General features: G+C 37.6%; 2 protein-coding genes across 2 annotated transcripts; one reads left to right on the top strand and one right to left on the bottom strand.

The window, feature by feature from the left end:
* Positions 1-253: 253 nt before the first annotated feature.
* Positions 254-26,082, bottom strand: RTF2 (replication termination factor 2). Its single transcript, XM_032198228.1, has 9 exons — positions 25,963-26,082; positions 25,103-25,197; positions 24,908-25,001; positions 24,531-24,670; positions 23,677-23,755; positions 8,088-8,201; positions 5,649-5,703; positions 5,472-5,564; positions 254-2,212 (listed from the first exon to the last, which is right to left on the bottom strand). Exons 1-9 carry the CDS (start codon positions 26,029-26,031, stop codon positions 2,025-2,027), a joined length of 927 nt encoding a protein of 308 aa, XP_032054119.1. The 5' UTR covers positions 26,032-26,082; the 3' UTR covers positions 254-2,024.
* On the top strand, positions 12,045-20,119 carry LOC116495607 (beta-1,3-galactosyl-O-glycosyl-glycoprotein beta-1,6-N-acetylglucosaminyltransferase 7-like). The gene is made up of 4 exons (XM_032198227.1): positions 12,045-12,442; positions 15,942-17,138; positions 17,616-17,711; positions 18,532-20,119. Exons 2-4 carry the CDS (start codon positions 16,163-16,165, stop codon positions 18,756-18,758), a joined length of 1,299 nt encoding a protein of 432 aa, XP_032054118.1. The 5' UTR covers positions 12,045-12,442; positions 15,942-16,162; the 3' UTR covers positions 18,759-20,119.
* Positions 26,083-26,218: the final 136 nt, after the last annotated feature.

Here is a 26,218-nt window from a genome sequence, read left to right as displayed (position 1 = left end):
AAGAGGGAGAACAAAGCTGATTATTAGACATGCATATAAAGTGTGTCTGTTTGCTTCCTGGAAGCTCAAGTGAACCTCAAACTGTTTGATGTGATGGATATATGCATTCACATCTTTGGAAAACAAAAATGCTCACTGCCATATAAATTCTACAACAAGCCAATAAACATTGGCTTCTTACACCTATCAAAATAATAAAGTCCAACCAGTTTCTTTCAATGCACTTGTATCACGAAGACCACCTATGCAAATATAAACACAGCGTTTTAATTCCTGATTAATTATTGCCAATTATAAACGGGGACAGTTTAAAAAAAATAAATTAGGAGGATAATTAACTATTTTCACATACAAAGGTAACAATGTAACATCATGCAGTGGTTTTAAAAGCCTCCTACTTTCTGCATTTCTATTCTGTTAGTTTGAGCCAAGATCATAAAAGCAGCTTTCATTTCTTTGAAGAGGAATACAGGTGAAAAGCATCTGTCCCTCTCCCTGGTCATTTCATCTCAATGGTACTGGATTCAAATATTCAACCGCTGATTGATATGGAACATGAACATTTTAGTAGGATTCCTGTGTTTGGAGAAAAGCTAAGAAGAAAAGGGCTAAATGAAAGCCTATGGCATTACACAATGGCTACCATTAAAAAGTTATGTTCTAACATTAACAAAATAAACATTTGTGTGTCTGTTCAACTGAACATGATGCGTTATGGTCATACGACAAGAGCAAGTTTTATTTATATCAAAGTCACAGGAATAAAAAGCACAGATACAAAAGCAAAACTCAGTGAAGTACTATAATGCTGTATTTTCCTGTAACCAGCAGTTAACAGTCAAATAGTCGTTTGTGGTGGAGAATTTTGTCAGAAAATAAAATAATGTGTACTACAGATGTTCTCAAAGTCACACGTTTCTGTTGCCCACAAAGTGAAAGAGAAATGTTCTCAAAGAGCAACTTCAGCCTTGAAGGGTTCCCTCCATCAGCTACCACCGGGTTTCTGATTTGCATGGCACATACCATATTTTCTCCCTAAAAATCCAGCTAAGATCTGTCCATTTCTATTATTTTACTAGGCATGCTTTTCTCTCTCCCTGTATAAATATTCATATTTTCAAGTAAGCTGCTGAATTTAATTCAGCCCAGAAAGGCAAATTCCTCCTCACAGATGACACAGAACCTTACTGTTTCAGCAGATGAGTAAGAAAACTCACACTTTTGTTCCACTCTATTCTGATCCTCTAACAGAAGAATCAAAGCTCAGATATACTGATACTTCTAGCTTTACAAACACCACCACTAAGAAACCTCCCAAGCCTTTTTGGAAAACCAAAAACTCATTATTACAGGCTCACCTTTATATCTAATGATTAACTATGAAAGTATGTTATTAAAAGCAGATTACAACACATACAATAAGAATATTGTACAGCTACTTTGCTGTTTGTACAAGCACTTGTACAAACATAATGCTTCCATATACACCAACAAAATGTATAGTACTTGAAAGTGCCTACAGGCCCCTTAAGAAACATAACAGTTCCACTGGGAGCAAAGATCGATACTTCAAAAGGAAAGCATTATTGCTTCTTTTACTGTCAGAAAGTCTCAAAAGGCTGAATTTCTGTACCAATACAATGAAAAATTCAAACACATTTGCAGCAGATTTCAACAGACGAGGACAGCAGGCATATCCTCTTATCCTTATTTCTAGTACTGAGACACTGTGACTGGGAACGACAGCATCCAGCTGAGGGAACAAAAAACCAGTTGTGTAAATAATCCATCATTTTAGAATGAGGTCTGCTGATACAACATGGACTCTGGTAATCTATTTCTTATTTAACAAAAGTTGCAACTAACACAAGTTCATTAGCTATTCATAAGTTTATAAACTACTTGCGAACTGAGTAATTCCAGATAACATCAGATTACAACAACTGTTCTGTATTAGAGTTGTACAGAAAAAGCCTTAGGGAAGGAAAGCAGTAATGAACATTAGGATCAGGCTCATCATTGTTTCAGAAACAGTATGCTGTGTGAGTAACCCAATTGGAACACTCTTCCTTTGAACGTTTTGCTGAGCTGTGTGATGTAAAAATAGATTTGTATGCCTCAGATTTCTCCTCGCTGTCTGCGATGGATCTCTTCGTGGTAGTAGAAGCCGCCTTATTGACTTTTCCTGGGACAGATGAACTTCCATTATCTCCTAGAGAAAAAGGAATAGAGTCAAACATACATTTTTCCAATTGTGAGCTGTTATTAAGGCTGTTTTTTTTTTTTTTTAGTTATGTGTACAGACATGGAGTATATACTTTTTTTCATGGCTATCACAAAAATATCCTATAATTGAACTCAATAGCAAGCATATCCTTAGCTTACAAAATTTATACTCAAAATGCATTTACAAACCTTGAAGAGAATAATTCCTTCCTACTTGTGCAAACCCCTGCACTGTAATTCAGTACTGACAACATTTATTCCTCCAGATGAAAAATGGCTCTGAACTCTAATCTTAAGAAACATTAAAGTATTCCATCACCCTGAAGTACTGTTTGAAAATTAGCTATCAAATGGCAAAAGCCAAACTTGTGACATACTATCCCCAGGGAATCTGCTCTCTTTATTCTGTGCAAAGTCATTCATGACCAACAACTTCACCTACTTTTTTTTTTTTTTTTTTTTTTTTTTAAATATCTGGGATAGGAAAGTGTCTATCCCTCCACTTCTCACACCATTTCTCTCAGTGTTATATCTCGTGTTACAAAAAAAGAACTCTTTCTTAATGACTACTCAGCCTTCTCTGAAGTAGGAGGACAGTGTTTTAAAAGCATGTGTCAAATCTCTCGTGCAAAGAAATGAACACAGAAAGGTCTGCAGAAACTCTACATATTTAGTATAATTTAGGCACAACTGCATGTAAATAATTAGCATGGAGCCTGTCTGAAAACGCACTTATCCAATTTCTGCATGTAGTCATAGGAATTTTATGTGCAATCTTAAGCATCATGTATCAGACCCTTTTTGTATTTGGAGAATGCTGCTTTTAATGCCACTAATAGTTGTCTGGAAAGAATTACTAAACACTGGATTTGAAAGACTGAATACATATGCTGGAAGTCCAGAAACCTTAGGGTGCCATGTTCACAAATTAATTCCTATGCTACTGGCATTCCTCACCCCACGTTTTTTCTTCATTTTCCCTCTCTCCTCTTATTCCCCTACTGGTCAATGTAACTGCTGTCAGAAACAAACCAATGACCTGACATTTCAAAAGGCATATTTTTCTTCTTTATGTTATTGGAAAAGAAAAATACATCATGTTATTAGCATTACTAAGTTCCTCAACAACTTAAAGCAATTACAATAGTCACAAATGAAACACGTCTAAAAGCTTAGCCCTTATAAAAGCAGAAAGTGGCAGGTTAGACATTTCTAATGGAAATTCTCACAGAATCACAGAATTTTCTAGGTTGGAAGAGACCTCAAGGTCATCGAGTCCAACCTCTGACCTAACGCTAACAGCCCTCCACTAAACCATATCCCTGAGCTCTACATCTAAACGTCTTTTAAAGACCTCCAGGGATGGTGACTCCACCACTTCCCTGGGCAGCCTGTTCCAATGCCTCACAACCCTTTCAGTGAAGAAGTTCTTCCTAACATCTAGCCTAAAACTCCCCTGGCTCAACTTAAACCCATTCCCCCTCGTCCTGTCACCAGGCACGTGGGAGAACAGGCCAACCCCCACCTCGCTACAGCCTCCCTTGAGGTACCTAAAAAGAGCGATAAGGTCGCCCCTGAGCCTCCTCTTCTCCAGGCTGAACAAGCCCAGCTCCCTCAGCCGCTCCTCGTAGGACTTGTTCTCCAGGCCCCTCACCAGCTTCGTCGCCCTTCTCTGCACCCGCTCAAGCACCTCGATGTCCTTCTTGTAGCGAGGGGCCCAAAACTGAACACAGTACTCGAGGTGCGGCCTCACCAGAGCTGAGTACAGGGGGACGATCACCTCCCTAGCCCTGCTGGTCACACTGTTCTCTCAGCTTATTACATAGAATAATTAAACAATGAAGTGTAGATAAATTTAGATTCTTCAAACAAATGATTCTGACTTTTCCTGTGGCTGTAATATACACAGTTTAATACTTCACCTTAAAACCTCAGACAGCCTTTAAACACACACCCATTCTTATATTTCTGTATTAACACATCAGTATGAATTGGAGACATTAAATAGCATAATATATATTACCTAAAGAGAGTCACCAAAGGACAGGCAATTTTATTCATACCTTCGTAACTACTGTAGATACACCAGTACATCCTGAAGTTATATTTCAATGCTCCCAGTGAAGCATAACAAATTAATAGCTAAAACGGAGGACTAAAATTCATCAGCTTGGGACTTTTTAATAAACTTCACTGAAATAAATCACCATAGAAGACTTTTTGACTGCTTGAACTTCAGGATAACTACTAATTCTCCTCACACTATCTCTTCAAAAAAAAAAAAAAAAAAAAAAAAAGAAAAAGAAAAAAAAAAGATACACCAAACCCTTGACTATATAACTGTGTGAATAAGAATCTCTCATCATATTTGTTTAAGTCGGTTCCCACCAACTTAAAGCACAGCAACATTGGAATGACATAAACAAGCAAATCTGCCTTGTTTTCATGGCAAAAAATGCAGAAATGCAGTATAGTTAACAGCGTATATTATTTTCGTTAGTTATCACAGCACTTGCCAGTTTTGTAGATTTGGCAGATGGTACAGCAAAACTCCATTTTAAGAAAAAGTTGACTACAGTTTCTGTTGAACAAGAAACTTTGTTAAACTTCAAGAGGAAGCTTCCTACTCCAGCTTGAAAAGACAGCCTTTAGGATATATGTTCAAAACACTAGGTTCTTTGAAAAAAGAACAACATCATGGCTCATTCGAAGACCGGAGTTGACCTTTTATTACCAAGAAAGACAATAAATTAAGATAGGCTGTGAAGAAATTTGTATTCTCAGTTCTCCCTGTTCTGCCTTTCAAAGTAGTATGGGGCAGCTAACGAATACACTAGGACTAGTGATGTGGTTAAAATAACAGATTTTTTTTTTAAATGAGAGGGACTAAATTAAATTATTTTAAAAATTGTTTATCTTCTCTAATTTTTAACTGATAGTGTGTAATCAGTTTCAGAATGAAGTTATATAAATCAGTAAAGAAAAAGCCCAAAGAAAATTCCTTCCGTTCACTCAAACCTGGGCTCACATGTACAAGAGACTAAAACACACGCATTTGGAAAAGCTCTAGCTTAAGAAATTCTTCATGCAAACTGAGTGCAATAACCTACTGGTCAGAAAAGAAGTGACCAGGTAGCTTCTGAAAACTCTGGTACAAAAATACAAAGAAGGATCTCTCCTGCAATATTTTTCTAAGCAGAACTATTCACTTTTTTCAACATTTAGTTCAAAGCATTATCACCAACCTGAACTTTTGGTGAAGATGATCTGCCTCTTTTCCCCAGAACTGGAACTGATACAATCCTTTCTATTCTTGACTTTTGAAGGACCTGGAGCTTCTATGAATTAAAAAAAAATAAATGAAATCATCAACCTATTTCACAACTCCTAAGAGTAAACATAATTAATAGCTGTGACATTACCTTCGGTGGTATCTTGCTGAGAAGCTGTTTCTGCTGACTTACATTTCTTTGATTTCTGAAACAACACAAATAGAAATCTAATGATTTACTGAAGAGTATGCAATTCCTAATTTGCATTTGATAGACACACAACAAGAACAGTGGAACTGTTCCCAACATAATTTTTCAATATTTTCACATTTTCAAAAAACTTCAAACCATATTTTCAATACTATTTCTATAGGGGAAAAATAATAATATCAGAAACCTTAAAGGAACCTTGAAGAAAGACATAGAGGCCAAAATTCAACCGTCTAGATCTGATATTTTGGTTTGTATACTTTGCAGGGGAAGGAGGTATAATCATTAAGGTAATTCAAAACTGAACTCACATGGCAGGATAATAAACTGAAGGACTTTAAACAGGACACAGCTAACCATAATCAGTACAGACATTTTTCAATATAAAATTCAGAGTAATCCCACATCTTATATCTACTTCTTTTTATTTAGTTAATAAAAAAAAATACCTTCTGGGTAACTTTCAGTAAGTGGGCTCTTGGATGCAAATCGCTTGGGAAGCAAAGGTGTGAAGAGCTAACCCATTTTTTTTAAAAGCATCTGTGGACCAGATTTTCCTAGTTAATTCATAATTGTCAAGATTAAAAAAAAACACCACAAGGAAAAAAAAAAAAAAAAAAAACAACACAAAACCAAACAGCAGCAACAGCAAGAGTTTCATTACTGGCTTTGATTATATAAAATGTCAAACTGAAAAAGAAAGATATATTAAAACAGCTGTTGGCAGCGTTATCAAAAAAGCTGACTCCATATACACTCAGAATGGGGTACATATTTCAAAGAAGTTATACAACCCCCAAAAAAACAAATTCCTTTCAATATGTTGTAAGAATTAGGAGAACCCATGCTGTCAAGAATACAATTAATGCTTGGGGAAAAAAAAAAAAACAAAACTATACCACATGCTGCTGCAAAACTTAGCCAGAAGGTGGTGGCAGAGCGTAACTATTCCAAAAGCAGACTTGGCTCTCCTGTCCTCCTCCACTGTACACAAAAATATTCTTTTCAAGGTGCTTCAGATTTTGTTATTACGAATGGATTTAAAATGAGTTACCTCCTAGTATATGGTATCTGAATTATGAGATGTTTGTCAATATATGCTATACATGAGTGTATACTATACATATTTCAGCATGGGCACATATGACACACTTAAACTTGAATTATTATTATTATTTTTTAGTACTAGTGCTAGCTGCATCTTCCTTATGATTTGTCTTATGGGTATAAAGAAAAGTAGATTATGGTTTTTGTTCCAACTACAGTTGGTACACTCAGACTGCTCCCCTAGATAGCAGGAACCGAGTAACAGCAGTGCATACAGGCTCTAAGCCAGTAACTGTTCACTGACACCAGAGCCGGAGCTCACAGATCTCAGGTTATAACCAGTGGAGCCAATGACAGCAGAGAAGAGTGATTCTAGCTGCAAAAATTCATCTGGCAACAGGGCAAGGAAGTGTTGTGAAACTCATCAGTAACTGAGGACAAAACACAAGAGGCCTGCTGAGAGATCTGCAAATACTGCACCAGCCTGTGATGCACATCTCTTCTAAAACAGAAATACTGGCACACTCAAATGCCCACACAGTGCTCAAGACCAAAGCATAATTTTTTGTCTGCTGCCAAGAGCAACTGTGCTGACACCGTAAGAGAGAGAACTGCTCAGTACACCTTGGTGGTACTTCTCTTGTGTAGAAGTTAAGGCTAGCATCAGCTTCCAGTCTATTTGAACCAAAGCTACAGGTGCTTCACTTACAAAAAGAGACACCTTCCTAATGAAAATTGAGTGCAAATGACCGCTTTTGGGAATGATTGCGCATCTGTTGGGATCTATAATACTTTATCCTCAACTGTCTTTAAAGTCCTTTTAAAACCATGCTTTTAACACATGCCCGGGCTAACCCAGGCCCATGCCCTGTGGTGCTGTACTGGCACATGTGAGTGACTCCAATGAAAAGGAATTACATGCTTGCTGGTAACTAAACTAGCATTCAGTCCAACAGAATCTAGGAAAACGTTTGTATGCCATCTAATCTTAGATGCAGACAAAATCAAGCACAGAAATAAGGGTCAAGTGATTAACATCTCCGTAAAGTCTTGGCTGCTGGAAGCATCAGGCAATGATGATTCACACACTCAAGATTCCCCTAAACACGTATCACTTAATTCCATGATTTTCTGAGCACCACACAGTGTCTGCTAGTTAAAAGAGTTTCAGTAGACACAATTTCAAATTGCTGTTAACAGAATATGCACACAGAATCTCACAAGTTTTACATCTTCGAGTGGGTATAAAGACCAGGAGACCAAGCTATGTGGTCTGATCAAAATTTGCATTACAGAGAATAACTTATTTTAAGCAATATATAAAAATATTACCTTTTCTAATTTACTTTTGAGCTTTCTTTCCTCCATTCTTTTCTTCAACACTTCCACATCTTCTTTATTACCATTAAGGATAATCACATCTTCCTCTTGAAAGGGAACACCACACTTTAAAAAAAAAGACGACAAAAATCACAGTTTCTTCAGGATCTTTATGCTGGTGAACCTTTGTTAGAATTAACAGTTCTGTGTTTACCATTTCCAAAGTGTTCCCTAACTCTTCCCTTTACCACTGTGTCTTTTCTGATAGTTCTTCTCTTCTAACACAGTCTAAAACAGCTTTTCACTTAAAACATCAAAGGGAAAATCTCCGTAGTTTTTACTACTGAGCAAAATAATACTGACTGACAGCATCCCTCTTCATCAAAAGGAAGATAAATATTCATCTTCACTGTGAATCATGAACTGGTGATAACCACATTTAAAAGCAGCTCCCATGTCAATTTGTACAGGAAATTCTAAAATAATTTTGGAAGTATTAAAATATTTTGTTCTTCAAAGCTGTAGTTTTTTTTTTTTTTTAATTTATGAATGCATTTGATTAAGATCAAAGTATTATGACACAATGCTCTAAGATGTCTTTCAACTTACTTATAGTCACACAAGCAATAACGCCTGAGCAGCAGTTCCTTTATACTGACCAGGAACAGCACCAGAGAACGTTTCTCCCCAGCAGCTACAACAGGAAAACTTTTTTATTTTATTTTAAATGATTATGGAGATAAAAAGGGGGGTCATGAAAGTGGCATTATTCATTAACCTTGCCTGGCCATCTCACTGTCCTTTACTTGATTTATTGAACACTATCAAGTTTTACATTTTCAAAGTGTACTTATTAATTTACCTGTATGTGATCTGCTTCATGTAATTTCACATTTATTTTCTGATTGAGTATACAGATGTTTCACTGCACAATTTTTAATCATCTAGTAAATCCAGGACATCGAATATGATGTTTTACTGTTTTAGGATCTCATTTTTTTATTTTTTATAAGTTCTTTTGGTAAATCCAGAACCTTTCTCCTTGTCTGCAAGATTAGTTTATAATTCTGTCTCTGCTGCTACTCTTATGTTTTCTGAACAAAGGATTAGAAAGGTTATTCAGGCATTTGTAGCAGGGATTGTAGTACTGTACATACCTCCTTTCATTTGTTTAACTACAGTATACTCAAGTGATGAACAATAAAAAAAATTGATCTGAGTACAAGTGTTCAGAATGACAACAAAGGAGAATATTCACGTAAGTCAGGCGCAATAGTAAATCTCACACAGGAAATGGGTGAGTAGCTCACATTTTTCCATAGTTACTCAATAAGCTACCGCTAGAAATACCAGCTCAGTATGACCTCAGACACTGGTGAGAGAGAAGTCTAGATAAGCAAGACAGACCATTAATCTTTCTACTAAAGTGAAAATGACTGGAGCTGTACTGAGTCTAAAGAAGCCCTACACATACATTCCCAGTCGGATGTTTTCTGAATACAGCCTGAAAGACAGCACCCACCTACACGCTACTGGTTTGAAAAGTAATTTCTGCAATATTTTAAAGCATAACCTATTAATACAAAAATATGAGGCTATTTCCTGCAAGTAAAAGTTTACGTAAAAAGACTCCAATCTGAATAAATGTTGCATTTTTAAAAAAAAAAAGCAAAGAAATACAGGGTTCTCATCTGGAAAACACAGGTGGAACTGTTCTAAAATGAAAAATATTTACAATAAATGGGGAAAAGACTGTGTCCTGTTTTCATACACTGAAACAGATAACTTCTTGCCATGACAACAACCAGATTGTATTACAGAGACCAAACTGTTCCAAACACACTTTAAGTACAGCAAGTTACATGCGTAGAACCAACTCCACCTTCCCAGGTTTCACTTACTCCAGTAGATACTATTTGTTGTTTGGATGTGCATCACATTTTTTTTAATTGTCATCATTGGTCGATGCAAAGTTTTAATTTTTTTTTTTTTTGGGCTATCTTTTCATATAAAAAATAAAAGGACTTTATCCCAACAATCTGAAACGCTGAGATAAAAAACAGAAAGAAATTTCAGTTTTGCAAACTCAGGAAGGTTGTTCCTTCCACCTAAGGTGTTCTGTGGCAGATATTTGTCTTACGATATCACAAGGTCCCCTTTGCTGTACCTTGTTTATACTGGGATTTAAAATACATATGAAGGTGCCTAGTGTAGTTCCTTAACGTCTTTGCAGCACCTTGAACAGGAGACATTCACGGATGAGACTGAATTTGTGCACTATTCTGGAGTGGACAAAAGCATTAGAACAGCAGCTTGTAGATGTGAATGTGAGATTCAAAGGTTAATTGAAGGTTGGGATAAGGCAGGGATGTTAGCTGAAGGACATGCTGGATAAACTGCATAGTCTTTGTCTAAATGTCCTTTCAGGATCCAATTATAAAAAACATATTCATAACTGTTTATACTAAAATGGTTTAACATGCTTGCAACAAGGATTTATTTAAAGGGTCTGCAAGTAATAATAATTTCTTCAAAATCTTTTATTCACTTATTTATGTACTCTACATACTCTACATGTTCACACACCAGCTTAACAAAAAAAATGCACCCTAAAGACTTTAAATCATTAGAACAATAAAGGTATTAAGAGTTGTCAGAAGATGAATAAAAAAAAGCTGTATTTTAAAAAAAACCAAACAACAACACACCAGTAACAGTCAGACTACTTTTTAGAATAATGAAGACCTTTTAATTTGCAAGTGTTTTCTTTGGTTTCGTTTTCAGTAGTAACAGAATCTTAATTCAAGATCATTTCTTGCAACACGTTTCAGCTACAGAAGACATTTGTACCTTGCTTCTTGCTGTAAGCTACTTTCATTTTTTTTTGTGTGTGTGTGTAAAGCATCTCACATGTAGTTCCATCCCAGACTACTCCAGTCATCTTTGCCTGTTACGCAATTGCATTATGTTTCCACAGCTAGATATTTACATCAATGTTACAGTTCAATATCCTATGGAGACCTGAAACCCCCTTCCCAAACTATAAACACCAAGTTCATTCCTGCAGCCCTCCTAAATACAACCCCTAGGAGGAAGGCAAAAGGACATGAACAGTTTTCCAAAAGAAATTCTCACCCACATAGGGGCTATGTCACCGCATCCTGACCGCCCCTCTTGAGGTAGGATTGAGACCTATTTAGAAACCAGCCTGAGCAGACATCCTACTCAGCCATGGACCAAGTCAGTATTCATTTACCAGCTATGTAAGCTGACGCATTAACAGTTAGAGAAGACAATAATCTTTAACTAAAAACACGGAGTGGGAGAGGGCGTTTTCCAGCAGCTCGTTCCCTAGGAGGCCAGTAGGGCATGAGCAGCCGAACACCACCTCTGGCACTTGTCCGAGGGGCCGAGGAGAGTGGCAATGGGGCAAAGAGATGGGGAAAAGGTAACTCGGGAAGAGTGGAAGAAGCCTCCTTCATACTAAGTCAGTGATCATGAACTTCACTCAGAAATTGTAGCATCTGCTACAAAAACAGTGTCCAAGCTGAAGCCTCTGTTCACAGAGCTGCCCTTAAAGGCTGTACCTGCAGCTGTGCCTTAGTTTACTTCCAGGTTTTCTCCCTATTTATTTCTGAGTAATACACTATTTTAATCTGTAAGTATCCAAAATATGCCAGCCTTCTTATTTCTAGAGCCCCAAAGCTTTGTAATTCCAGTAAACTTATTTTTTTCGCTTAAGACTCCACCCCCCAAAAAATCTCAGTAAAAGCGGTAATGCAGTGACCGCTCAGGAGGAACACATCTCATTCAGTATCTTTAAGCTTCAGACCCTAGAAGTGACCAGGTACAATTCTTTCCTATACTTGTGTGCTGCAAATCGGAAAGTTTCAGCAGGCAAACAGTTAAGAACCAGGGGGGGAGGAGGAGGAGGAGGAGAGAAAGAGTTACCCCTGCAGTTCTCATCGCCCAGCACCGAGGTTAGAGCCTGTGGTAAAGCAATGCAATTCACAACCACCAGCAATGTACTCCACGGATCTGAAAGCCGGCTTTCAGTCCTTTAAAGGCTGTCTCCGAACAGTGGCAACAGAAATTTGGAAAAGCTCAAGTTTTCTCTCATTATAGAGAAGCTGAGGACGTTTCTTCCGAGGCTAACCAGCATTACTGCAGAATAAATATGCTAAGCATTGCGGGAAGCCAGATGAAGCCTTAAATGAAAACATGCACGTTAATGTTTAACCCCTTTTCACTTATGTTGAGACTTCCACACGAGCAACAGAATGAAGAATGCTGTCTGAATTTTGCTGAAGGACAATGGGACTATTTAATTTTATTATGTTGCCTTCTCCTGGATAATTCTGGGCAAGGTAAGACTAAATAATTTAGATTTTAGGACTTTGGGTTTTTGCTTTTTCTTTATTAAAGCACAGAATATTGTAATTTTTATAAAGTGCCATATCTGCATTTCAGAAAGACCACTTCACTTTAACAAAATACTCAAATCTGCAGTAAAGCTTTCTTTAAATTTTGTTAGAGATGTACAAGAAGGTCATTGCTGCACGTATTGTTTGTATCAATAAACTCAGAATTTAACAAGTATTTATAAAAAATGGTCCAACCAAATTAGTACCTTACAACCATATAACGTAACAGTTTAAATAGCTATCACAGCGTTTGTTTTAGATTGTTACAAGATCAAACATTCTGAAAAAAATATAACAAAATAGGAAAAAATTAAGGATAAGAAGGTACACCTCCATAAATCTGTTTATATTTATCAGCAAACACTGATGCAATATGTTTAAGTGAGAACAGTTTTAGATTTATAAGATAGTTAACTGGGATGTATGAATAAGTTTTTCTTTTACGTGACACAGAGGCAGCCTCAGCACACTCACCTGGCCTTAATGAAAAAAAGGTAGAATCCATTGAAAGTGCTGATTTTAACATTAAACTTTTAGAGGACTGAATTAGTATTCACTTGCTTATGAAATGTCTACACTAAGGCCTGCATGAATAATCTTTCACCTTTCAGACAAAAAAAGGCATAAAAAGATTTGGAAATACAGGAGCTAATGCCTTTTGCCCATTTAATTAGTACAAGACAAAGTATTCCTAAACCATTTGTTTCATTGGATTATTGCCATACAAACTAAATTTTATCTAACCATTAATATTAACCAGTACAAAGAGTACGGACAGAATAGGAAAATTTGACATGCAATGATGCAGTCCAAAATCTTATGGCAGGAAGGAACAATGAACTATAAAACAATTCATTACTAACTATGAAATACACTGCAAGTTGTAATGGGGTTTTTATAAACTGAGATGATATTTTACAGGCCTATTTTCAGGTACAAGCATACTTCCATTTTTCTCTACAGTTGACATTTAATTGAGATGGATTAAGATGACAATTTTCCGTTAGGTAATACCCATAAAAGCAGCCACAAAGATGCGTGAAAATCCCTACAGTGTGCTATTTTTTTTGAAGAATGCCAAGCACTGCTAAAGATTAAGACAACTTCATACTCCAGATTTAGAAAACCTATCCATGTAAGGTCGGATTTCAGAGATGTTTTGATAACAATAAACACCTATAGGGGCACTCTAGCATGATAAAATTAACGTAAGGCAAGACAGTTTGGCTTGTGCCTGGACAGTGGATCTTAACAGAAAGATCCCTTGCTCTTCAAGGGCAGGAGTGAGTATGGTAGCAGAGTCCTTGACAGCAGGTAACAGAATAGAGGTTAGATGAATCTCGTCAGTTACAAATTTCCAACACAATGGGACCAAGAGCTACAGTTTCAGCTCTAGACCTGCTAAAACACTAGCAGAAAGCCAATGCTGGCATTCTGTGAACATATCCTGAGGTTGAGTGACGTCAAATTCTGCTCTCTTAGGCAAGGCTTCATCATTTGGTCAACCCCCAGAAACATTTTTACTGTTATGAAAGGTATTGTTTCCTCTTACCTGACACCGGATTGTTTGTGTACATTTATGCTGCTATAGTAATTCAATAGGAAGAATTCAGAGTAAATACTTAACAAGCTGAAACATCCCTGGTAGCTATTATTTGATGGGTAATAAAAACGTAAGTGTACAAAACAAACTGGTTATAGCTTGGTTCCCTTGGGAACTAACTTTTGCAACCCATCCACAAAATTGTGTTCAATTAAAACAACCAAACAAGCAACCAAACACCATGAAGCGCGTACTGGTCATATACAGACAGATGCTCTCTTTTCTAAGCAAATACGAAGTCCCAAAGATTTCTTTAACTGCTCTATGTCTCCAGTGTAACTTTTATGTGCAGAGTGGTCTTTCCACGTGCTGGATCACAGAGATCTCATCATGTTCCCTAATTCAGAGCAACCTCAATGCCCCCCCCCCCATCATTTTCTAAGAATAAAACATTTTTTCTGGCTCCAGGTCCATAAAAAACAGTGTTTCCTAACAAACACTCCCTCTCCCTAGCTTCTGCTATTGGGCACATAATGGCTCTTACGCAAATCTATTCTTGGCTCTGGTAGTCAGCTGGTAGCAGGCTACAGCACTGGCATATTTCATTTTTACTGGAAAAATTCTGGCTTCTACCTTTTAATGGCATTCTTGTTCTCCTCCTTTCTGCACAATATTAAAAGATTGATGTGGACTTGATTTGCTTAAGTTTTTCACGCAAACGGCCGAAAGACAATCAAGCTTGTTTACACGGTAAATGTATCCCTCAGGAGCTGATGAAAAAAAATCTTCTGGGACCTGACTTCCTAATGTTTTTCTTTGGCCTATGCATTCAATGCAGGCTGAGGAGCACTGTTGACAGAACACTGAAACAAAATGGATGAATCCTCCACTTAACACACAAAGTCACTTTCTGAAATGCTAAGTGCAAAAGAGGCATTCTTTCAGCATGAAATTCAGTGCATACCAGTAAGGATAACAAGATAAATACATTCCTTCCCAACAGCCTAATAGATATCAAAATTTTAGTGTTTTACGGGATCTGTACTCTTGCTTAAAATCCTGTATTTTTAATGCTTTTAAAATTCTGTTTCTTTCCAACTTTGACTCCAATGACCTCTATTTTTGAGCTTCTAAGACTGCCATATACTGGTTTTTCATTTTAATAAGTCCACTGATTTTCTAACAAATACCTAGATCCTTCTAACCACAACAGTGGTCACAAAGAAACTACAAAACTATGCTTGTTCTTACATAATAGCAAATATGTTGCGATGCTGACAGCTGCAAAACATAGAATACTTAGAGGTGAAAATAACAGAAAGCATTAAAAACAAATTCACTGAATAAGGTACAGGAGCATATGAATTTTCTTTAAAAGACATAAAATATTTCTTAACTATTAAGCTTAATGACAGCTGATGGACTCTTCCTCCCCTCCCTGGAACATTCTCTAGGTAGCTCTGTACCAAATGTTTCAAGGACAAAACTTCACGTAATAGCTGTGGGATTTGGGACTGCTGCACTATCATGCTTCGGACATTTCAACAAGAGAGGTATAAGTAAGAAAAAGAAAAACTCCTATGTCAACAGCAATGTAAATTACAGTTATCTATGAATGCTAATGGAGGCAGGAGCATACTTTATCTCAGGATACGTACACATGCTAAAAATAAGGGATGACTGTTGTCCACATGTGCTGTTTTCCAAAGCACTAATGCAAAGATGTGTGTGTGTGTGTGGGGGGGAAGGTCCAAAATGAATTAGAAAGAAACATTTGCTGACTTTATAAGGATAAGGAATGACGCATTTTGTAGAATGCATTTTCATCTTCCCCTTTTGTTTATTTAATAAATTTTTTGCTGACTTAATTCACTGAATTAAATTCTGTTCCTCCAACAGAAGCTAAGGTTTCCCAGGCCTTAAGGAAATCTCGTCAATGGCTGAGATTACACGCTGTCCCATACAGAGCTTGCCCACCGTTCCTGTGGGGGGGACTGGACTTCGACCAACCTACTGCACTGCTCACCTGCTGGAGCACACGTTGCTTCAAAGTAGGATCAACTTCTCGCTTATGAGCTAGACCCTCACACGATCTGAAGACAGTCTCCGGATAATAAAAGATGAACCCACTTGATGCAACAAAATCAGGATTTTTAGCATGCATTGCAGTCTGTACCTTCATCTACACCTTCATCTACCTAAAGGATACACTTCTCGAAGATCCAAATGAACAGAAATTTAGTGGAAATACAGCAGAGTGTGGTTTTTACCCGGATGAACTTTGTTCAGCTCTTTTTATGGGGAAAACTGCTGCTTTTAAAATTGGAAACGTTTGCCAGAATACCTACCGACCTGAAACATTCAACTGCATTCAGACTCCATGCAACTGCTCCACGGTCTTGAAGAATCTACACTTTATAACAAGACCACTGTCAGCTGAAGAAGGAAGCTTCTCACTGGCATACATTATCACAATTCACAAGGAGTTGGAAATGTTTGTAAAGCTACTAAGAGCTATTTATATGCCTCAGAATATTTACTGCATACATGTCGATGAAAAATCATCAGAGGATTATAAAGCTGCTGTACAAAATATTGTTAATTGCTTTGAAAATATTTTTATTTCCTCAAAAAGAGAAAATGTTGTTTATGCCGGATTTTCAAGATTACAAGCTGATATTAATTGCATGAGAGATCTAGTTCAATCCAAAATTCAGTGGAATTACGTTATTAATCTGTGTGGCCAAGATTATCCCATTAAAACAAACAAAGACATTATCAAATACATCAAAAGTAAATGGAATGGTAAAAATATGACTCCTGGGGTAGTCCAACCCCTTCATATGAAACACAGAACACAGTTTAGTTACAGAGAATACGTGCGTTCTGGAACGTCATACGTGTATCCAACCAAGAACATAAAATCTAAACCTCCGTATAATTTGACTATATATTTTGGTAGTGCCTATTACATTCTCACTAAAGAATTTGTGGAGTTTACACTGACTGATGCACGTGCAAAAGACTTGCTTGAATGGTCAAGAGACACATACAGTCCGGACGAACACTACTGGGTCACACTGAATCGTTTAAATGGTAAGATTTATGCAATTTTTACTGTGGATAACTCCTGCACCAATACTGCAGGGTCTATGAAACAGAGAGCTAGTGAGCTCCATTTTGGGGCTTAATGCCACCTTGCTCGAATTGTGTTGCATAAATATGGTAATTTCTTCAGTCCTGGTGCTGTTCCTTCAAACCCCATCTCCTGATGGTAAAATGAAGCCTAACTCCAGGAAGTACTACTTATGCTGTAGTAGACCATTAGCTACAAGGCTACAAAAACGTTGATTAAAAAAGTAATTTTTTAAACTACATAAAAGCTTATGCTCTCACAAAAAAAAAAAAAAAAAAAGAATAAATGAAACAGAGAACAAAATAATTTTCTTATGATGTAAGTAACTGTAAATAAATACTTGACAAGGCTATGCTTAAAAAGTCTACAGCAGTGAAAATTATCCCTCTTAGTAGAAATAAGTAGAAAGGAATCTTATCAGAACATTGTTTTTAAAGATGCTCCAGGTGCTACACCAAATGCAGACTGGGAAGGAAACATACGAGCCATTAAATGGAAAGATCAAGAAGGCACCACACACAAGGGCTGCAAAGGTAATGTGAAATGTGAACTAGAATTTGATTCACTGACTAGCATTCATTGCACATTACGTATTACGTGTTAAGCTAGCTATTAAATGTGTCTCACTAGCCATATATATTTTATTTTGGAAGTGTGGAATAAAAGAGCAATCCATCCTCCTCCACTGTATCTAATTTAAATATGTTCTGACAGATTCTTGCAAAGATTTTCACAGTAACCACATACTGACAACCATTCTTTCAACCTCCAGTTACAATAATTCAATAATTCAAGGGGGGCAACGGCAGGATTGCATCTATTTTATATTTCGGTGGCTAAGGTTTGTAAGCTTTTGTTTATTTGATTGCCTTCTTCTATTACATTTACCAATGCATTAACTTGGCTTATCAGTTTTCAGTGAGAAGTGTGAAGGGATTTACTCGACAAGCACGACTGTCGGATACTCACATCAGCTCTGGGTTAAATCTCCTCATGTGCTGACCACACACACAAAAAAGTTTAAAATACAAAACCATAAAACTCAGCTTAGTAAAACATTGCATGATTAAATAGGCACTCAAAAAGAAATAGGATATGAGAAAAACTTCAGCATGCCCCACTACAAGATACGGTGTGTCATTGAAGCAGTTGGAGATACAAAATCAAGTTTCAAATCTAGTATTAAAAAAAAAATCTACTGTTAAAAAACATCTAGTATTAAAACCTAGAGTAATAATGCTCTGTGAGAACTCAAAAGGTAATTTTTATTAATAACAGCACAGAGTCAAAATATTTTCAAGTGATTCAGGTCAGCTTTCTGCTGCTTTCAGATGCTTCTGTTTGTCTTTGCAGGTCATTACATCAGAGACATTTGCGTCTATGGACTGGGGGATTTACAGTGGATTATTGAATCACCTCACTTGTTTGCAAACAAGTTTGAGCCTGCAACATATCCCCTTGTTACGGACTGCCTAGAGAGACGCCACAGACTTAAAGTACTGCACCAGGCAGAAGTCCCAATTGAAGATCACTGGCGTTTTCAGGAAGATAACTACTTCAACATGAAGCTGAACATTTGAGTTAACCAACAGCTAAAAAAATACTCAAAATATTGACAGAACCCATCAAGATTTTTAGCCACAGACTTCACTCACTTGGTGTATTGTGCTTACCCTCATGCTTTAATGCTGTACTACTGTTTCACCAGTGAAATAAGCAGTTTTATATATTACAGTAAAAGAAAGCAACAACTGCTAAGGGATCAGTTTAAAGAAAATGACATATCTAAATCTGCAACTTACAGAACACAAGGGTGACATTCATAATCCTTTACGTGACTTATTCAAGTGGAAAATACATGTTCCCCATGTGTGTCTACAGCTGAAAAAATGGTATGAAAGTAATAAAATGGAAGTAATGACTGAACAAAGGTGAAATATGAAGAACACAAGTTATGTCTGCTGTATGTTTTATGAACTACATCACATTGATTAACAAAGATGACACAAACTGCAGAGCTTGTAGAGAAACAGGTGCCAGCCAGCTTCAGACACAGTCCATTTCACTGTTTTTTCATGGCCATCTGCATCTCTAATTTCATTGTGTAGCATGGCAACACCACTCTTGCACTATTCATGCTTTGCTCCTAATGACGAGGGTGTCTGTAGCAGTAACATTAGCAGGGGTCCTGAAATGCATGTTTACCTCTAAGTCCCTGGTTCTGATTCTCTGCAGGAGCTCATGGCAATGAGACGTGGGAAATCTGAGGCCAGGGAACAATGGAAAAACTGAGTGAAGAGCTTTCAGTCCCAGGGTAGGGAAACAAAACTTCCCTGAATCTTGCAACAGTCTGCGACAAGTGGCGTTAACATCTACCACCATCTAGGACAAAGATCTTATTTTCCAGATCCTTTGCAGACCAAGCGTAGTTCTCACTAGCCTACAGCAAGGAAGTAGATTTTTGAACTCAGCACCAGGAAAACTAACTTAAAGACTGCACATTCTTCCGAAAATTCAAATGAATCAAGAAATGACCCAACAATAGAACACAAAATTTTCTTATTACAAACTTACTCCTAGGTTCTTGGAACTGTAGTGCTCCTTTTCCCACACAATTTTCTTGGAAACAATTTCTTTCAAGTGAACTTTAACCTAGAGGAGGACCATCTGGTCTATATTTATTTACAGAAACTTAAAAAGCTCAACCCTGTACTCAGTCTCATGTAGAACCCATGGCCTATCTTATGGCTAATTATTGATGAAGATTTTTTTTATGGATAGGAAGGAAAAAAGCCATACACCATGCTCACACTGGGCATTTTGAGAGTCCCTCTGAAAGCCATTACTGAAGCTAATGGGTCCCAGACATGTATTAACCATAACAATATTCAGACTGAATTTCTCTCCAAACCACACCCAATCCACTGTAAGGCACTCCCAGTGTTTATCTACTCTGTGTTGCTTTTTAAAACATGGATGTAATGTTCCTCATTACTGTCTTTGGAGACAATCCAGCACCTAGGTTTTTTTACCTTTCATCACCCTCATATGGAACAACTGTTTCACCTCTGAGTTGACTGAAAAGGTGAAATTCAATAGCAAGGCACTTAGTTAAACTGGCTTGGTTTGCAGCAACTGACCAGAAAAATAAGGAAAAAATGTAGATCTCTAAATCCCTCTTAGAAATATAATTTATGTCTTACTTTAGCCATGTTAATCCAGGAAAAACATTGAGGAGTGACTCTCCTTTCCTAAAGAAATTAATATTTTAAACACAAAATTCTACGCCTATAAAAACCCTATGCAAAATCTTAAACAAGCCACCCCATTCTCAATTATTGAGAAATATTATTTTACCCATTACTGAGTGATCACAACTTCATTAAATTGTTGAAATGTTTTTTTTACTTCTAACAACAATTAAAAGAGTAAGTTATAAAATTGTGAAAGCTGAAAGCATTCAACATGCATAGACAAGCATTCATTAAAGTCCTGTATGTGCTACTGTGAAACAAGTAGATAGATCACTACTCTTGGATCTCAGCAACCAATGTTTACTAACTTTTGGAAACTGTTGATCTAAGAGCATAAATTGTCAATGTGACCGTGTTCTAGGAAACACTACGCTGCATAACATACTGTACACACCTTAACTCTATCTGAAAGATGTATGCATAATTTCTGCTTTAAAAAGCTGAAGGCACACGTTCAATAGCTCTGTATCTAAGTTAAACATTTGATTAAGTGTTCTATATGGCATAAGCTTTAATAGTTAAGGTATTATTTCAAGTGTGCATTGAAATCTGTTGAACCTGGAATCACCTCCAAAAGAAGCTGTAAAGACATGCAAGAGATTACACTTCAAAAAGCTGGTTAAGAAACAGGTTTGTAGGATGATCATCAGCCAGAAATTAATTATACAAAGTACAGGAAATATTATAATAAGGAATTCGTGCTTCTCCCCTGCCTCCTGCCCCCTTCATACAGGGGGAGCTTCATGAAACTCTGAAGCTGGTCATCCCTTTTGGTTATGCCAGACCCGTGGAATTTTCAACACTGAGTGATATGAGAGCTCCTTCTCACTGCTGCTCTTTATCCTAATCATTCAATTACGTTTAGCCTCAACAGAACGTACACACTGGTACCGGTCTTGCTCAAGAAACCATCAAATACAAACACAGTGATTGGAAACTATATGACTTGGTCTTTTAATTTTAGTGCTCTGACAAAGAATCAAAACCAATAGTAGGTGGATAGTTCCAATTTAGAAGTGTATAATTTAAATTGATATTTTTTACATCACATAAAACCCTTCCTGAAGAACTGCAGGCAGGAAGGAGGCAGCAGAGAACTGCTATTATTCAGGATTTCCTCCTACAGAATACTCATAACCAGCAAACTCCAGTATCTTAAACAAAGCTGTTTCCCTTCCTGCCTACTGGGAGTCATATCCTGCACATTTGAGCCTACAACTTCCTACTGATTAAGTTTTCTCAACTTGTTCTACAAAACCTCAAAAATACGGCCCAGAAAAAATATGTCTCTGTAAAAAGGTACTACAAGTTATTTGCATTCACAAGTTACTATTTTTTTTTAACCCTTTTCAGCCTAAGTAGTTAAAATCTTCAAAATTTGTCCCAAATACTTCAGCACAGCATTTTGTGATAAGTATCTTTATAGCATGTAAATATGTTAATTATCTAATTCAGTTTATCTAGTTTAAAGCAAATGAGTAGGAAGATGAGGACTGCAGAATTACCGTTCAGGCTGTCGGATATCTGTATTCTTTGGCGAATGTTTTTACTGCATCATTAATGCATCTGTTTGGTAGAGTCCTCTGGGGAACTGTTGTTTACAAATTAGCAGACCATCAAGATTGCTCTCTAGGCTCATAGGTGAGACTAACGCACAAGAATAGTTTGTTTTGCAAGAGCTTTCTTGAATTTCACAGTAGTGGAGAAAAGAGCTGCTAAACATCTAGACTGACACTTCCCCAGTTTGCATCCATATTAGAAATCTCATCCCCTGGGATGAAATGAAAACAGCATACGTACAACACACAACATTTTTTTTTTTTCTTTTTCATTACTTTCATCTCATTTTACTATATTGCAATATAAAAACAAAGTGTGCTGGGTCAATGAAGCTAGTTAGGGCTATGGATACTAAAACTGTTAGCCACCAGAAAGCATGGCGATCAGTTCCTCATGATCCTTTCAATAAAAGGTACAGTCCCTCTTCCTGATTCGGAGCACAGAATGAGAGCATTACCATCGTGTATCTAAAAATCTACTGAATCACTCTTAATCAAAGGGAAGACTAAAACATCCTCATGGCTGGTTACCATTGCCTTGTTGAATAAAAATCCAGTAATGAAAGGAAGACAGACTAAGCTGTATTATATTCACTTCATTATTTCCAGAAGCATCCTTCTGTATATAGTGAAGTCACATACATGTAAAAACACTTGCACGCAAATAATGAAATTATGATAAATACTTCCTAATTATTAATAAAATTACATAAAACATGTGGGACTAATTTAGTTTTTTATAAGATTACTAGGCTGGCCAAACCATGGAAAAAACATCCGGTTTCTGCATCTACTAATCCCATTACATCCATCTATCAAAAACAAACTTAGAAACAGAGAAAAAACACATTAAAAATAAAGCAGCATCTGGCAACAGGAAAGCAGAGCCATTATCTAAAGGGCTATAGCAGCATTCTATAGAACAAAATTAACACTGAATGCAGCAAAATGAGGCTAAAGCTGATTAATTCTATTTCACATCACATACAACACCGTACTGAGAAAGTATTTGGTTCACAGGTCTTGTTTATTGTAAGTACACGGTACAGCTTATCAAATATCAGGGTATTTGGTGAAAAATAACTGTGGCAAGTGTCACCACAAATCAAATGCAAATAAAAGTAGTGATATGAAAATGAGAGCATTTGCAACATGAATCATTGCCTTCATCTCCAAAGAGACCTTCATAAGGAGATCACTCCACTATTGTGAAAATGAAACGCGGCCAGTATTTTCAACAACAATCCATGAAATTGCTGAAAATGATTTTTTTTTTTTTTGCCTCCAAAAAAAGACAATGGCCCTTCAAAATACAGGGATCAAAACGTAATTTGGAAATGTAATCATTTTAAACAAATATAGCAGACACTGATAAATACAAACCAGACAAAGAAATCACCCTCTTTTAAACAAACTATAACCAAATATTTGAAAAATGATGTTTTGAAAGTAATTATTGCAACACCAAACTGTTTTTGAGAGCAAAAACATTCATTTTGACAACTACGTAAAGACTTATTTCAGGCCACCATAAAACAGAACTTATACACATTTCAATGTGCATATTCTGATTAAAAAGCCGCCTTACAATAGTGGATGTGAACATAATTGTTCATATATATCTACATCTATCTCTGCGGGTTACGTGTAAACCCATTGCTACTAAAGTTGAAGGAAAAACTCACCTTGTGACAAACTTCTGTTTTAATCTCTTTGAGAGCACGTTCCGAGAACACACAGCCACAGTTCCTCAAGAAGCAAAACCTTTAAACAAAGGCATAAGATCACTTTTAAAAAACCCTGTGCGTCTGAAGCATGTACCTGCAGTGCCAAATTAACACAAAACAAATACTGCAAACAGCTGGTAGGACACAGCTAACTTTCTCTTTATATATGCTTGCAGCTAAACAAGGTATCTGCACATTTTGGATGTGCGAATTAATACGTACCTAATGTAAGTAGTGATGGAAAAATACAGGCTAATCGTTCACTGAACAAAGAAATACTTTGAAACTATCAAGCTGTGAACCAAACCTCTCTCATCTATCAGGTTTAATATGTACAGAAAAAGAAATTTGTAATTTGCCTAAACCAGAATGCAAAGGAAAATCCTTCTTCAGCAACATAAAAAATAGATGCTAGCACAGGATTTTAATAGACATACACCTTCCCTTCATTCTTATCCTAGCACAGGGCAAAGTGGAATTCCTTGTTGCAATTTATCCCACTGCAAAAGGTCTCAGTTGACCTTCCTCCACTTGCCCATGTCAGTCTCCACTTTAGCCCCAGACAACTTTAAGTCACTTTTTTGCTGCAAACATTGCTCTCTACTCCTTTATTACAGACATAATTTGATTTAGGAAACAGGTAACAATTCATCTTTCCTCTTAAACATGGGATGAATGAAGGACACGCGGTCCCCACAAAGGCTCAAGTGTGTACATGAGTTGCAATGCTACTGATTTAAAACTTTTAACCCGCTGCATATTTAACATAGTACTTACTTTTATAATCTACAAACAGTAACTAAAATACTGACCTATGCCTTCCATTCATTTCCAGTCCCACCACAGGGCATATAAAGCGTGCTGACTGGATGTCATCGTACGTGTCACCTTTCTTGCTTTCTTTATCACCACTCCAAGCTGGATTATCTGCAAGGTTTAGTTCTGTTACGTTCTGAAAGATGAATAAAAATAAAATAAATATAATAAAATAATAAAAATAATAAAAATAAAAAGCCTTAGGCTTTTTACAGCTGACTTTTGAGCCACGGCAACATGTCCAGAGATGTTTTTCATTGAGGGTTGCTATTTTTAACGATTTTAATATACAGTGAGAAGACAAACCAACTGAACTTTTGCAGCACATTTTAAATTTTGTGGCACGCTTTGGCGTTAAACACAACCTTTTTACCTTAATGCTCTTGATATGTGAGGCAGCTTCCACAGGCGTTTTATCAGCTGACTTGTCCAACAAAAATTCAATGACAGCATCTTTGTTATACAACCTGTAACATAAAATTTTCAGTAATAACGTTTGATGCTCAAAATATTCTTTTATTTACAAATTAGTACCTTTCAATATAGAAATCTGTATAGAAAGTCGTACCTGCCTAGCTCACAGGCTACAATCGGTCGACAAAGCTTCTCTTGACTCAGAGTGCAGTAGTACCACCTTGCCACCAATTCAGCAGTTTTGTCAACCTGAATGAAAATATATCCATGATTTTAAAATAGCTTTTCTATTCACAAATTATTTAAATATCAATTCAAACAACACTTGAAATATTTATCAAATCCCCATGCACCTTACCAAACCCGCATCTTTACATTTAAAGCTACCCCATAAAATAACAAAAACTTGTGGTGAAAGTTCATAATTAGTTTTTAGCTACTGAGCTCATTTCTGCATCTTGGGAGCTACTTTTTCAGTCAGTTTTCTTCCATTTTGTCACCTGCGCTTAACCGCTGCCCTCAGCACTGTCACTATCTCTCCACACCTTACCCACCGCCCTTTTCTCCCTAATCCTGGATCTCACCCCTCCCACCTCACCAGCTCGAGCTAACTACCGGGGCCATTCCTATAACGAGAGGAAAAGCAACAACTGTATCAGGGGACGTCAGCTGTAAAAACAAACTCCAGAATCTCACTTTAAAACGCGGGTTTTGTGGCAAATTCGGCCATAAAAGGCAGCCTGATATTCAAAGCGACTTTGACCGACACACGGAGCAGTATGACCACACCGGAGAGGGAACGGAAGCGTTTTTATTAACTTATTCCCATTTACTTGTTTATTTTTCCGCCCCTTCCCGTGCCCCTCTCCCCGCCTCCCCCCCCCACTCCCACCAGTGACCCCCCCCCGCACGCCCCGCACCCTGCGGCTCCCCGAGGCAGAGGCAGAGGCAGAGCCCGAGCCGCTCCGAACGCCCCCCGGGGCCCTCCCCGAGCCCTCCCCGCCCCGCCCGGACCTTCTGGGCCTTGGGGGGCCCCTTGACCAGCTCGTGCCGCTTGGGGATGGTGCCGCCATCGCACCCCATCGCCCCGCCGCGCTTCCGGGTTCTTCTCCCTTCTCCCCACACGCGACGCGCTTCCGGCGGCGGGAAGCACTTCCGGCGCGCGCGGAGAGGGGCGCGGCAGCCACCGGCCGCTTGGGGGCGTGGTTTCTTGAAAAGGGGGGCGTGGCTACTCGGGAGGGGGCGGGGGCACCCGGGAGAGCCCATCCGG

Source organism: Aythya fuligula, chromosome 16 (assembly GCF_009819795.1).
Source record: "Aythya fuligula isolate bAytFul2 chromosome 16, bAytFul2.pri, whole genome shotgun sequence".
In the NCBI taxonomy this organism is placed as follows: Eukaryota; Metazoa; Chordata; class Aves; order Anseriformes; family Anatidae; genus Aythya; species Aythya fuligula.
The sequence above is the reverse complement of the archived record's forward strand: the minus strand, read 5'-3'. Positions and strand labels throughout refer to the sequence as shown.

Excerpts from the sequence above, each read along its gene's own strand:
- RTF2 (XM_032198228.1), bottom strand. The coding sequence starts at position 26,031 with ATGGGGTGCGATGGCGGCACCATCCCCAAGCGGCACGAGCTGGTCAAG. Across the intron at positions 24,671-24,907 it reads CACATATCAAGAGCATTAAG|AACGTAACAGAACTAAACCT; the intron begins GTAAAAAGGTTG and ends TTCATCTTTCAG. Across the intron at positions 23,756-24,530 it reads GAAATGAATGGAAGGCATAG|GTTTTGCTTCTTGAGGAACT; the intron begins GTCAGTATTTTA and ends CTTTGTTTAAAG.
- LOC116495607 (XM_032198227.1), top strand. The coding sequence starts at position 16,163 with ATGAACCCACTTGATGCAACAAAATCAGGATTTTTAGCATGCATTGCA. Across the intron at positions 17,139-17,615 it reads CACACTGAATCGTTTAAATG|ATGCTCCAGGTGCTACACCA; the intron begins GTAAGATTTATG and ends TTGTTTTTAAAG. Across the intron at positions 17,712-18,531 it reads CACACACAAGGGCTGCAAAG|GTCATTACATCAGAGACATT; the intron begins GTAATGTGAAAT and ends TTGTCTTTGCAG.